At 39.3% G+C, this 14,100-nt stretch overlaps 1 protein-coding gene across 1 annotated transcript in view; it reads left to right on the plus strand.

Annotated features, from left to right (window-relative positions):
• Positions 1-14,100, plus strand: part of insra (insulin receptor a) — a 74,508-nt gene that overhangs the window by 45,532 nt on the left and 14,876 nt on the right. Inside the window, exons 4-9 of the mRNA XM_031293914.2 lie at positions 2,261-2,400; positions 3,355-3,499; positions 3,836-4,050; positions 5,464-5,590; positions 8,511-8,764; positions 12,546-12,713. Of these exons, the coding sequence (XP_031149774.1) occupies positions 2,261-2,400; positions 3,355-3,499; positions 3,836-4,050; positions 5,464-5,590; positions 8,511-8,764; positions 12,546-12,713 (1,049 nt within the window). The remainder of the gene's footprint in view (positions 1-2,260; positions 2,401-3,354; positions 3,500-3,835; positions 4,051-5,463; positions 5,591-8,510; positions 8,765-12,545; positions 12,714-14,100) is intronic.

Raw genomic sequence — 14,100 nt, forward strand, 5'->3', positions numbered from 1 at the left:
ACTGAATATATGAAGTATCATAATATATCTTTATATGATTTTATAATGTCATTTTGTCTACATTGCACAGGTATAGCTTAAGTGCAGAGGTGGAAAGTAACAAATTACAATTTACTCACGTGACTCTAATTGAGTAGTTTTTTTTTCTGTAATTCTACTTTTTAAAGTAGTTTTTAAAATCTGTACTTTTACTTTTAATTAAGTATGTTTTGTTTGAAGTATTGTACTTCGCTACATTTTAAATCACATCCGTTACTGAAATAAAATGTAAATAAAAAATGCAGGGAAAACAATTGCACACCGGACCTACTGCAGTGAATAATGGGCAGGATGGGCAGCACTAGTTTATGTTAACTGGCATTAAAATCTCAAGATGGATGGAGACGGACAAGTCAGACACCAGTGGTGCAGACCAAGCTAAAAGCGAAACCCTGTTAAATTCTGCTGACGTTTAACTTGAAGGAAATGAAGTGAACCCCTGGCAATATTTGAGCCACCACTTTGGCTTCAAGTGCAAGAAAGGCAACAGCTTTATTATGCAGTGTAGGCTGTGTTTGGCCAGAGAGACCTAACTAGCAGCTTATAAAAACTCAACATCAAACCTGCACAAGCATGTAGAGGTAACGTAAAGTTAAATAATACTGTACCATTGCATTGGTAGTTAAAATGAAGTTTTCATAGTTTAGTAAAAAGCTTTGCTCAAATTAGCCAAAAAGACATCGGTGCATGACATTGCTAATGCTGGTTCGACACTACGCCTGCACCCCCCCCCCCCAAATCTTTGGAATTATGCTTTGTTTTTTATTAAAAGGAGCCTCTCAGTGTGCAGATTTGATCACATCCTGCCAGGTGAACAACAATCTCATCCAAACCTTTGTACTACTGTTGACCTGTGGTGAACCTTGTCATGCTCATTTCTTAGCCTTTTGACTTTGACTCCCTTTCTGTTCCCTTATGGCCCATGTCTTCTCATTGGCATCTCTCCCGTCGCTGGCTTTGAGCTAAGATGTGGAAATGAAAGTGCTTTGTAGATAAGCGGTGTACTCCAAGGCGTTATGAGTCAATAGGCTGTGCAGATGTAGCACTAGAGAGGGGAAAAGGTCAAGATAGATCAGGAGATTTATATACTGATGCTGTGTGAATCTGAGAAGATGCAGCGGTTGCTGTGTACTTTGGGTTTTACCTCATCAAAGTTTGTACTCGCCGCATTGTGAGTGTGGGGATTGTACAGATGGCTTTTCAGGAAATAGGTCAATATGGTTGACACACAAAGCCGTGGTCATGTATCTGTTATGAGAAGAGACTTGTTATAAAAACATTATGTAAGCCAGGTTGTTTAACCCTGTTGCCAAGGTGAAGGGTTGGGGTCAGTTCATTTTCAGTTAATTCAAAACAAAAGTTGAATAAAGCTTCATTTTCAGTGTTTTTGTTATGCATACAGTGCGGCTAAGGACTTATTTAAAGCAGCTATAATCAATATTTTTGGAAGAGATCACATCACTATTTGTTTGTGAAAATTGTTGCAGTAGTAGTCGTTGTTATGAATATACAGAGACTTCACCCGAGATCAGCAGACTGTAATTCTCAGCTCTACGCAGCGTTTTAGCGTATTTCATCTTATTGTTTAGCTGTCATTGTTTAGTCCTTCTGCTGAACGTGAGGTCTTTTTTTAGCAGTACAGTCACTGACTAAAACATTTTGTGTGCGCTTCTTCAGGGTTTTCAGCCATGCCTTCACCTGTTGCAGCAGTCCTCTTTGTCTCCGAAGCTGTACGCTGCTGTTGTCCTCTCTCAGCGGTGATGTAAAACACATCACTTGAGCTGTTGTGCGCGAAAGTCGCCGGACTACTCCATTTTGTAAACATAGCCATGACAAATACAAAGAATTTTGTGGAGCCGATAAGCTTAATTAGCTTTGTATCAACTAATTTGGCAATGGCTTGAATGTAACGGACGTTCATTCATATAAAATAGCCGTCCACTATACTTTAGCTTTAAAGTTAGTTAAACAGTTGCACAAAAGACCTTAGCAACCAAAGTAAGCAAAAAAACTAATGGTACCTCTGACTCTATCTTAACAGCAACATGGCTGAGTTTTTAGGTTCTAGTATTTCTTTGTTGAAGAATCCTAAAAAAGGTGGAAAATGACTTCAAACACATCTTCAGGTTGTAATTTGTAGCACCGAAAGACACATTGTTATCATGCACACATTTTCTTGAAATTTGTTTCTAATCAGTGTTTTTTCCCTTTTGTTCTATAGGCTCAACTGCACTCCCTGTGCAGGACTGTGTCCCAAGGTATGTATGGGTTTAAAAACTGTGGACTCAGTCACTGCTGCCCAGGCTTTGAGAGGCTGCACAGTTCTCAACGGGAGCCTGGTCATCAACCTGCGGGGAGGAAGTGAGTGTCTGTGGTTTATTTTATGGAATGAGGTTACAGTATACAACAGAACAACAAAAAATATTTGATTGTAATAGAGCATCTTTGTTATTAATAAGTAATAACCAGCCAGCTCTCTCAATAATGTTTCCTATTATTGTCAGGAGCAATGCTAATTGCCAAATTTCATATGCCTCCATAAATCTGGACCTCTATCACTTACCGGTACTTGTTACTTTGTTCATCTATGAACTAAGTTAGCATTTGCACTTTGTTTAGCTAATGTTAGCCAGCAATATCTCTGTTGAGACATCTGACATTCATTTGGAGAGAAAACCATGTTAGTAAGAAATAATCCTTGTGAAGGTGTAAAAGAAATAGACTGGGAGGGAGATGCTATTTTGATGATGGCAAATGTTACGTTACAGCCTCTCGTCATGATTTATGTGCCGGACCTGCCCTGTTTGGTCATGCGTCATGGTGTAGCCGCATGGTCTGTTTAGAGATCAATAACAAGAAAAACAAATGTGCAGATTTAAATCAAAAACATCATTCAACATCACATAATGTTTTTATTTTATTTTGTGGAAGGACTTTTTCAGTCAAAGGTGAAACAACACTGATAAGAAGTTATAGTTGCCATGCCTGCACCATTAACGTCAATAGAAGTGGCAACATCAAAGTCTGGCACCACTGCAGAATATACAGTCGAAGAAACCTCAAAATCATTTTAAAATAAAAACAATAAAGTTGCGGGACCCCCTAGAAAATTACAAGTAACATTTTTTTTTTGTCAGAACAGCCTAAATAGGGGAAATGTATTATTAATATTTTGCAAATAAAAGAAAACTGTGAAAAATTGAAAACAGCAGAGAACCATTTGTTGCCAAAGAACAGCTGCCTGGGAGCTTTTATAATAAGTATGCTGTAGAATCAGAAGTCACTTCAAGGCTTGTGTCTTTTGGTTTTCTGTAGACAACATAGCAGCTGAACTGGAGGCCAGTCTGGGCCAGCTGGAGGAGATCACTGGCTACCTGACAGTGCGACGTTCCTACGCCCTCGTATCCCTCTCTTTTTTCCGCAAACTCCGTGTTATTCGTGGAGAGGAACAGGAAATCGGGTAAGACTCCGTCCTCTGAGCCTCATCTCATCCTCGCCATGTCTGAGCCTCCTCCTGTAATTATGAGTTAAAAGCGGAAGGACTGACCTTTTCAAAATGTCTTTATGTGGTAACTGTTTTTGATTAAACGTTCCCAAATCATATATGAGGCTTCATTCAGACAAGCACAATGGGCTACACTTACAGTAGAAATGGCAAAGGATAGGCATACGATGCAAATTGTAGGCTAACCGTGCTGAAATACTTTTCTGTTGTTACTTTTTAATAATATCCTCAGCTAAATGTGATATGTTTCATGATAATATGTTTCATGCAATCTTGTGTGTTCTTTTCCAGGAATTACTCATTCTATGCCCTGGACAACCAGAACCTGCGGCAGCTCTGGGATTGGTCCAAACACAAGCTGACCATACTGCAAGGACGCATGTTTTTCCACTACAACTCCAAACTCTGCATGTCTGAGATCCGCAAGATGGAGGAAGTGACTGGGACCAAAGAGCGGCAAGTCAAGAACGACATCGCCTCCAAGACCAACGGAGACCAGGCCTCATGTAAGAACCTCCTGAAGACATGTCAGCTGTTGCAGGAGTTACTATGGCAACAGAAAACACCAGAGTCCGCCCTGGTACAGATGCAAACATAGTGATAATTATTGTTATGATGGTCATTTCCCGTACCTCTGTTTGCAGATGTCTTCCGGCATACTGTACCTTTTACTGATTAAACAGGACCAACCAAAAGAGCAAAGCAAAGCACCAATAACTGTTAACATGGTAACACTGTGACATAGGTGTTTTTGACCTTTCCATCGTAAACTACATGTTTGATTCAAGTTAAAGGAGAATTCTGGTCGATTCCAACACGTAGCTCTGTTGTTTTTAAATTTGGAGTGCTGTCAGTAGCGAGAAAAATGAAAACAATCGGTGCTCCCTACACCGTGTTATCCTCCTGCTAGCATTAGCACCTAACAGGCTTAAACAGTTTTAAACTTGTGTTTAGCCTCTTAACATGTTCAAAATGTCATTAAAAGTGCCTACCCATGTGAAGTGATTCCTTCCGAGTGAACACAGTGAATCTGACTGCAGTAGATCTGAAAGAAATGCATAGAAGTTCTGCTAATTCAGCTCTGTTTAGTTCTGGTGTTGATACTGCAAGGAGTGCTTCGGAACCGTCTGCAAACTACAACACTGAAAAGAGATGCAAACATATTTTCAAAAATAGGCATATGCTTATTTTTTAAAATTAAGTGCTGTAGTACAACTAACAGGAGACAAGTTATAATTGAGTTAAGTGTGGAGACCCTACCTTATTTAATCATTAAATTAATAGCCTACATATTTTTGTTGTATCTCTTTTCTGTGTTGTAATTTGTAGACGGTCCCTAAGCACTCGTCTTACTGCCGTCTCAACACCGGAACTAAACAGAGCTGAATTAGCTATTTAACTTTTATGCATTTTTTTCACATCTACTGCAGTCAGATTCACTGTGTTCACTCGGAAGGAATCACTTCACATGGTTAGACACTTTTAATGACATTTTGAACATGTTAAGAGGTTAAAAACAAGTTTAAAACTTGCCCTGTTTAAGCCTGTTGGGTGCTAACGCTAGCAGGAGGATAACACGGTGTAGGCAGCACCGATTGTTTTTGTTTTTCTTGCTACTGACAACACTCCAAATTTACAAACAACAGAGCTACATGTTGGAATCGACCGGAATTCTCCTTTAAGAGACGGGGTGCAGGAATGAGTTCACTGTACGTCTACATAGATTAAGACAAGGGGATGATCTCTCTTTCATATGTTTTGATATGTTTCCTTTATTAGCCTGACATAAGAGAGAGGCAGTAAATAGATGTGACTATTATCTCTCTATAACACAGATGGAAAAACTTACATCATTTCTCGCTTTACTTTGAGCTTTTCCTGCTGTTTATTGCTTTTAACTGATTAATGTCTTTTCTAAGGTGAGAACCATGTGTTGAAGTTTACCCAGATTCGAACCATGAGCGATAAAATAATGGTCAAGTGGGAACCCTTCTGGCCTCCAGACTTCAGAGACCTGCTGGGCTTCATGGTGCTCTACAAAGAAGCGTAAGTAAATCATCATTAACAATCAGACTTGGATCTCTGCCAGACTAATATTGTTTTCAGCTGCTTAAGTACTTTATAGATAAGAAAGCGATGTATAGACATATACATATATATGTGCATATTATATATATATATATATATATATATATATATATATATATTAGTGCTGTCAAACGATTAAAATATTTAATCGCGATTAATCGCATTAATGTCATAGTTAACTCGCAATTAATCACAATTTTTTATCTATTCTAAATGTCCCTTGATTTCTTTTTGTCCCATTATTTTATTTATATTTTCATTTTAATGCTCTTAACATGGAAAAGTGGATCGTCTTGCTTTGTGCTTTTGTCGCCTGGCTTTGACGAGGGGGCGGAGAATTCGCATCAGCTGTGTGCTTGGCCATCAAGTGGTATTTCAGACTGGACATGCTGCGATGATAGCTCAGTTCACGACGAAAAACATACAGATTGACATACAGACTTTGGTCTTGTCAATGGAACCATTTGGCAACTTTTTAAAAGTAAACTTTCCATTCAGAATCTTATTGGCATCCATTTCGGCGTCTCGCGCTCGCCATCCACTCAAGACGTAACGTTAGCCTACTACTCTTTGGCCGCCTCGCAAACCCAAACAAGTGTGTGTGGCGTGTCTGTTGTTTTGTTTCTGGTCTAGCTAGATCCGGTGTGGTGTTGTAGTTTTTCTAACGTTACTAGTTGTTGCAACAGCATGTGAAAAAAAGTTAAGTTAAGTTTGCTAGGCCAAAAAGAACGTTAATCTCGCGATAAAAAAATTTACACCGTTAAAATGGGTTTGCGTTAACGCCGTTAATAACGCGTTTAACTGACAGCACTAATATATACAGACGTGCTCAAATTTGTTGGTACCCTTACAGCTCATTGAAATAATGCTTCATTCCTCCTGAAAAGTGATGAAATCGAAAGCTATTTTATCATGTATACTTGCATGCCTTTGGTATGTCATAGAATAAAGAAAAGAAGCTGTGAAAAGAGATGAATTATTGCTTATTCTACAAAGATATTCTAAAATGGCCTGGACACATTTGTTGGTACCCCTTAGAAAAGATAATAAATAACTGGATCATAGTGATATTTCAAACTAATTAGTTTCTTTAATTAGTATCACACATGTCTCCAATCTTGTAATCAGTCATTCAGCCTATTTAAATGGAGAAAAGTAGTCACTGTGCTGTTTGGTATCATTGTGTGCACCACACTGAACATGGACCAGAGAAAGCAAAGGAGAGAGTTGTCTGAGGAGATCAGAAAGAAAATAATAGACAAGCATGGTAAAGGTAAAGGCTACAAGACCATCTCCAAGCAGCTTGATGTTCCTGTTACAACAGTTGCAAATATTATTAAGAAGTTTAAGGTCCATGGAACTGTAGCCAACCTCACTGGGCGCGGCCACAAGAGGAAAATCGACCCCAGATTGAACAGAAGGATAGTGCGAATGGTAGAAAAAGAACCAAGGATAACTGCCAAAGAGATGCAAGCTGAACTCCAAAGTGAAGGTACGTCAGTTTCTGATCGCACCATCCGTCACTTTTTGAGCGAAAGTGGGCTCCATGGAAGAAGACCCAGGAGGACTCCACTTTTGAAAGAAAAACATAAAAAAGCCAGACTGGAATTTGCTAAAATCATATTGACAAGCCACAATCCTTCTGGGAGAATGTCCTTTGGACAGATGAGTCAAAACTGGAGCTTTTTGGCAAGTCACATCAGCTCTATGTTCACAGACGAAAAAATGAAGCTTTCAAAGAAAAGAACACCATACCTACAGTGAAACATGGAGGAAGCTCGGTTATGATTTGGGGCTGCTTTGCTTTGAAATCTCAAGACTATCAAGGCATTCTGGAGCGAAACGTACTGCCCAGTGTCAGAAAGCTCGGTCTCAGTCGCAGGTCATGGGTCCTCCAACAGGATAATGACCCAAAACACACAGCTAAAAGCACCCAAGAATGGATAAGAACAAAACATTGGACTATTCTGAAGTGGCCTTCTATGAGTCCTGATCTGAATCCTATCGAACATCTATGGAAAGAGCTGAAACTTGCAGTCTGGAGAAGGCACCCATCAAACCTGAGACAGCTGGAGCAGTTTGCTCAGGAAGAGTGGGCCAAACTACCTGTTAACAGGTGCAGAAGTCTCATTGAGAGCTACAGAAAACGTTTGATTGCAGTGATTGCCTCTAAAGGTTGTGCAACACAATATTAGGTTAGCGGTCCCATCATTTTTGTCCATGCCATTTTCATTTGTTTTGTTATTTACAATATTATGTTGAATAAAAAATCAAAAGCAAAGTCTGATTTCTATTAAATATGTAATAAACAATGGTGGATGCCAATTACTTTTGTCAGTTTCAAGTTATTTCAGAGAAAATTGAGCATTCTTCATTTTTTGTTGAGGGGTACCAACAAATTTGAGCACGTCTGTATTATGCATTTGTGCATTTTCAAAACGCACCTGCCTGTAGTACCGTGACTATGACAACAAATATGAAGTAACATGTTGGCTTCAGTGAGGCACCACAAATTAACTAAACATCAATCCTGCAATGTTTTTCACAATTTGGTTATATGGGTTGCATTTGAATTAATTTGAAGAGATTATTTGTTAGCTCTCATTTGTTTGAACCTGCAGTACTAATTGCAGTACTTTGTAGTAGTACTTTTTTTATGAATAATACCTACAGAGTACTGCAGTCAGGAAAATATTCTCCCTTTGAACCAGCATCATTTTAAGGGTCTCTCTAACTAGTCAGATAAATACAATGATAAATTGCTGTAAAACAAAACCTTACACTGAAACTCAATATCCTTTCTCAACTGGAATACAATTTAGGCCTACATATAACAATTGTTTCTTTCATATACCGTTATTGTTTTCCCCAACAACAGACCTTTTCAGAACGTAACCGAGTTTGACGGGCAGGACGCCTGCGGCTCCAACAGCTGGGTGATTGCTGACGTGGACCCTCCTCGTCGAGCCACAGAGGGGGACAAAGAGCAGTTAGAACCAGGTCATCTCATCCTGCCACTGAAGCCCTGGACGCAGTACGCCATTATGGTGAAAACCCAGCTCTCAGCCTCTGATGAGCACCAGGTCCACGGAGCCAAGAGCGAGATCATCTATGTTCGCACCAACGCCACCAGTAAGACTGATTGATTGAGATTTGTATTGTTCACTGGTTCTTTAGTAACTTCCCCTTGATGTATTTTAACAGTCTATTGGATTTGGAATCAGTCTGTACAACCTGTAACTTAATATGTAGCACTGGTTCTGCTTTAGTTTCCACTGTACTCTAAGTTCCTGAACCTAAATTTTAGCAATTCTCAGGAGGTGGCACTAAATCTAAGTTACAGGTATTCGCAGAGACATTGAATGTAGAGTTGTTCTAATACCGATACCAGTATCGGAAAAAGCCTCCGATACTGCCTAAAATGCTGGTATTGGCGAGATGAACCCATCTTAGCCCCGAAGAAAATCAACTACTATACTATAGTAGTTTTACAGCCATTTGCTAATGTTAGCGCTCCGCTAGCTCATTAACAGGCCAAACTGGAAATTAATTCTTCTTTGTCACTCTAAAAACAGTAGCCTACACAGAAAGTTGCACTGGCAGCTACTGTTTTTGAACCAGTGAAGAAGAATTAATTTCCGGTTTGGTCTGTTCGCAGAGAGTGTGACAGAGTGTATTATCATATTGTCAGACCTATCTCCACAGCGCTGTGTCAGTGATAAAAGGAGTGTAATGTTACTCAGAGCTAACGTTAGCAAAATGTCCACAATTTCACAATAATTTACACTAGAAAATCCCACCAGTGAAACGGCGATGTGTACGGTATGCAAGCTTCAGTTTTGAGTGGCACTAATGTTGCCAATTTAAGTTTGGCTACTGTTTATACTGTTACTTTACTATTTAAAATGTCTTCTATTTTACTAAATTGTGGATGCACAGTTTTTTGGAATTGTTATTTATTTCTAGATGTATTTACTTATTTTGATATGATAGCAATCATATCACATTCATACATGGTTAGTGGTATACAGCTGTTAAAAAATAAATAAATAAATAAATATACAGTATATATTTTAATGCATTGTAATCAGATCGGTACTCGATATCGGCTGATGCACAAGTTTAGGTATTGGAATCGGTATCTGGAAGGAAAAAATGGTATCGGAACACCTCTAATTGAATGCAATTAATGACTCTTAAATGTTAGCAAAAAAGCTAACCACTGTGTAGAAGTGTGTTTATGTATACAGGTGGTATTCTGATTCAAAATACCTGACATTTTACAGTAACGTTGGGATTGCATATGTATGTTTAGTACATATCTTTTTGCAAGTATAAAAGAAACAGCTACCTGAAGCATTGTTTTTTTTTTTTATTGACATTTATGAAAAATGTTCCAAACAGTGGAAACCCAAGGTTGAACCTCAAACCAAAGCCTTACAGTTAGTAAAAGTTGAGGTTATTAGAAGCTCCAGGTTCCAGCTCATGAAATTCCTGCAGAGGAAAAGGTCTATTTCTTCTCCTGTGCTAGAATTAAAGTATTTTTAGGATTGACTTGAATACACATTTCTTGTGGTGTTACTATCATTGACTAGTGGACTCAGTGTTATGTGTGTCAGTCTGGCAGCTGCCAAAATGTCCTTGGCACAAGAACAGGAAAGAGGAAGACAGATGGCATGATCTGCCTGGGGTGCCACCGACCAACAGGGTGCTACTGCGTGCAAGGTGTCTGCATCAGTCTGTCACGCAGCAATCATAAATCTCTTCCCCAGTACTTAATTGTACTTTGCCACCCACAGTGTGTGTCGTGTGCAGTTTGAGTTTGTCGCAGTCATTATTACCTGTCTAACCGGCTTCCTTTAACACAATGTGCTCTTCCGTCCTGATAAACCACATCAAACATGGCATCCCTCGCTCACACGAAACAGGCCTCCAGCAGAGACGCATCACTCAGTCAGTCAGCCGTGTCAAGGGAGGGTTTTTTTCTGTCCGTCTGGCAACCGCTCCGGGTTCCTGGTCTGTGTCATGTCTAACCAGCATACTTCATCAGAAGGGCAAAGCTGTCATTACAAATAAGCTGTTGCTGGACAATGTGGTCGGACCAGTGTGTTGCATCGTCATGAAACGCAGACAACACAATCGCACTGTGACAACGAAGCTCAGGTTTTGTGTCTCCTTAGGGTTCGGTCTGATATCCCAACGCACCACACCTTCCTCCCAGTTGTTCTCCTCCACACACACTTTTCTTATGAAGTACAATTGTCAACACTTTGTTCAATGATATGTTTGGTCTTCTCAGAACTCCTAATCCACTTCAGGCCAGGACACTTTTAAGATGTAAAGTGTCTTTTATTTACCTCCCACTCGGAAATCTGATTCATACATCAACTCAAAAGACTGCTCACCAGACAGTCAGATGTACGGCGATGCCAGTTAGTGTTCCTGCCACATGTAGCTGGTGACCTCTTTTTGTACTAGCACAGAAGACGCACTTCATCAGCTGCCCACATCTGATGCAAATCAGAGATCACAAAGCACATTTAGATGTATAATAGGATAAAAAACAATGTAAGTCACGTTTCTTTTGCAACTTGGAAAATACATTTTCCTGTAACATATATGTATGTAAAATGTAACACTGTTACATAAACATTGTCGACAAGTTACAATTGATGTAAAAAATCAATTAAGGCAGTTCTAAATCAATCAATCTAAAATAAGGGTAAGAAAAAAAATTCAATGAGAATGTTAAATTGACTTCTTATATTTTTATATAAGTATTATTTGAAATGTATTTTCTCACAGCCACATTTTAAGATATTCAAAATACCACACCTGCCAAAACTACTGAAAACCAGAACTGAAACTAAATCTAAACCACAGCTTAACTAAAACTACAAAAGCCACACTGGAAAACACAATTAAACTAAATTAAGACAAACACCAATGAAGACAAAAATGTTATATTACAACAAACAAAACAAGGCTCTCTTCTGTGCTAGCCAGAGTGCAGAAAGTACTACTAAAAATGCAAACAAACAAACAAAATTTGGACATGCAGTACTCATTTTAATCACTCAGATGTACAAGAGAAAAACACATATATCAAGTAGTGTAATAAACAAAAACTGCAAATTCCCAGAGCAGGCAGCTGTTGGTCACAGAGCCAACACCCTGCCAGTAAGTGTGTTTCATTAGTTATACTGTAACGTGAAATGCAAATTAGAATGAAAGGGTACTTCTCCCCTGCTATCTTTAATAATTCCCAATGATTCATTTGTAGAAATTAGCTAAGTGTGACACCAATGTATCAGGATTTTTCTAGATCTAGCTCTTAGATATTTTTTTGTGTTTCAGGACTAAACGTTGTTTTCTGTAGTGAAATAATATTGAGCATCCCTTTCACATGAGAGAAACACAGACCTTTTTTTTTTTTAACTCACTTAACTGCAGTATTGTGATCAGTCGAAGTACATGTAATATTCTTACTTTACTTAGCTGTACAATCAGCTCATGGTTTGATATACTGACAATTGTTTTTAAACAAATTGACCAAAGACCTTTTTATTACTGAATATTAGCTTGTCAACATTCAGACTGCAGTTTACACTGCTGCACGTTCAGTGTTATTGTAGGTCATTTAAGTGTCTCAGCTGACATTTGACACCAGAGTGGATGTATTCATAATGTAACCTTTACATTGTTTTAATGTATTTACCTTTTTTTCTCACTTATTTCTACTTTGTATTTTTAAGATATTTATGCTTTGTGTTTTATGTTTTTGTTGTCACTGTTAAGCAACCAGCTGCCCTTCATAGACAAATACAGGGATTGATGGATAAACAAACAAAAGTATGCTTTAAGAGGCCCTTATTACTTGTTAAACCTCTGTATTTGTGTGACGTCTCCCCAGAACCCTCGGTCCCACTGGACCCCATTTCCTCGTCCAACTCTTCCTTCCAGATCATCCTCAAGTGGAAACCTCCCAACGACCCCAACGGCAACATCACTCACTACCTGGTCTTCTGCCAGCGCCAGCCTGAAGCCAGCGAGCTTTACAAGTTTGACTACTGTCAAAAGGGTGAGCCACATTGTTTATCGTCGGCCTGTTGTTGTGTCTGCTTCTGTGTTTGTGGTTTTATGTGTCTGAGAGCGAGAGAGAGAAAGAATGTCTTTTGCAATCTTTACATTGGCAGAAGAGCTCTTCTCAAAAAGCTCTTAGCTACTTCAAGTTGCTCCTGTCTGCTCCCAGGACACTCTGTGATGACTGTGATCTGAATCTACTTGACGGGTAATCATATCAAGATTTTATTTTAGATTTTCCAAATATAAATAGCGATCCACATTATTTACAAATTGACAAAACAGAAGTACACAATCAATCAATGAGGCTTTGCTTACTTCATGTACATAAAACATTATCAAGACTGACATATCTAAAGTCAACACATCTTTCCCTTTTTTCATTTTTCATTAGCTGTAGAAGCCCTGGCAGAATTTTCTTAACCCAAAGAGTCATTTTTAATTAAATGAAAACATTAAAATCACTAAAACTGGAGTTAAAATGTCCAAATGACAAGAGAAATATGTCTAAAAGCACACTGTTCGTGGTGTCTCACTCTCAGCAGGATGGACAGAAAAGTACAGCAGAAAAGCATCTGTAGAATTTGTTTTATCTTTGAGAACATTTTAAGCATAGTGACCCCTTGTGAATTGAACCGAGTGCTACTCTGTACCCACCGAGCAAGAAAATAAAGTTCAATTAAGGTGAATTGTTTGTTTGCGTAGTATTATGTCGCTTAAACTATGTGAAACCTGGCACTAGGACATCAGGATCTTCCTCTCACTCCAGCTCGGGTTCAGGCAAAGTTCAGCTGGGTTATTCCTGTCACAGCCTGATCTACGTGGATGCCCTGCTATCAGTGCCCTTCCATGTCAGCACACAACAGAGCCCAAACTTACCTCTTTTAAACTCCCATAACTCCCACACATCCGGAGAGATGGGAGTCTGCGGGGAAGTTGTGTCACTGGTAATTTATCTCCAGTAGAGAGGGTGAAGACCAGGGGATGCCAATGATAGACATGCCCCTCAGGCGTGCGCGTGTGTGTGTGTGTGTGTGTGTGTGTGTGTGTGTGTGTGTGTGTGTGTGTGTGTGTGTGTGTGTGTGTGTGTGTGTGTGTGTGTGTGTGTTAGAGTTTAGATTCTCGGCCCGAGCCCGACACGACCTCGGGTTGGGCTCGGGCCGTTATTTTCCGCCACTATCCTCGGACCCTTGATCAAGCATTTTTTTATTTATTTTTTTATCCATTATGTGTGTACAAAATTTAGGCTGCAGTTACAAAATGCAGCACTTCATGCGCGGAGTCTCCTCCTCTCGCACGCATCACACCGGGCCTGCTGTGCTGTATTGTGTATCTTAAGTGCAACATGGAGCTTGAAGATATAAAGAAAAAAAGAAAAACAGGAG

The sequence above is a fragment of the Sander lucioperca genome, chromosome 9 (assembly GCF_008315115.2).
Source record: "Sander lucioperca isolate FBNREF2018 chromosome 9, SLUC_FBN_1.2, whole genome shotgun sequence".
In the NCBI taxonomy this organism is placed as follows: domain Eukaryota; kingdom Metazoa; phylum Chordata; class Actinopteri; order Perciformes; family Percidae; genus Sander; species Sander lucioperca.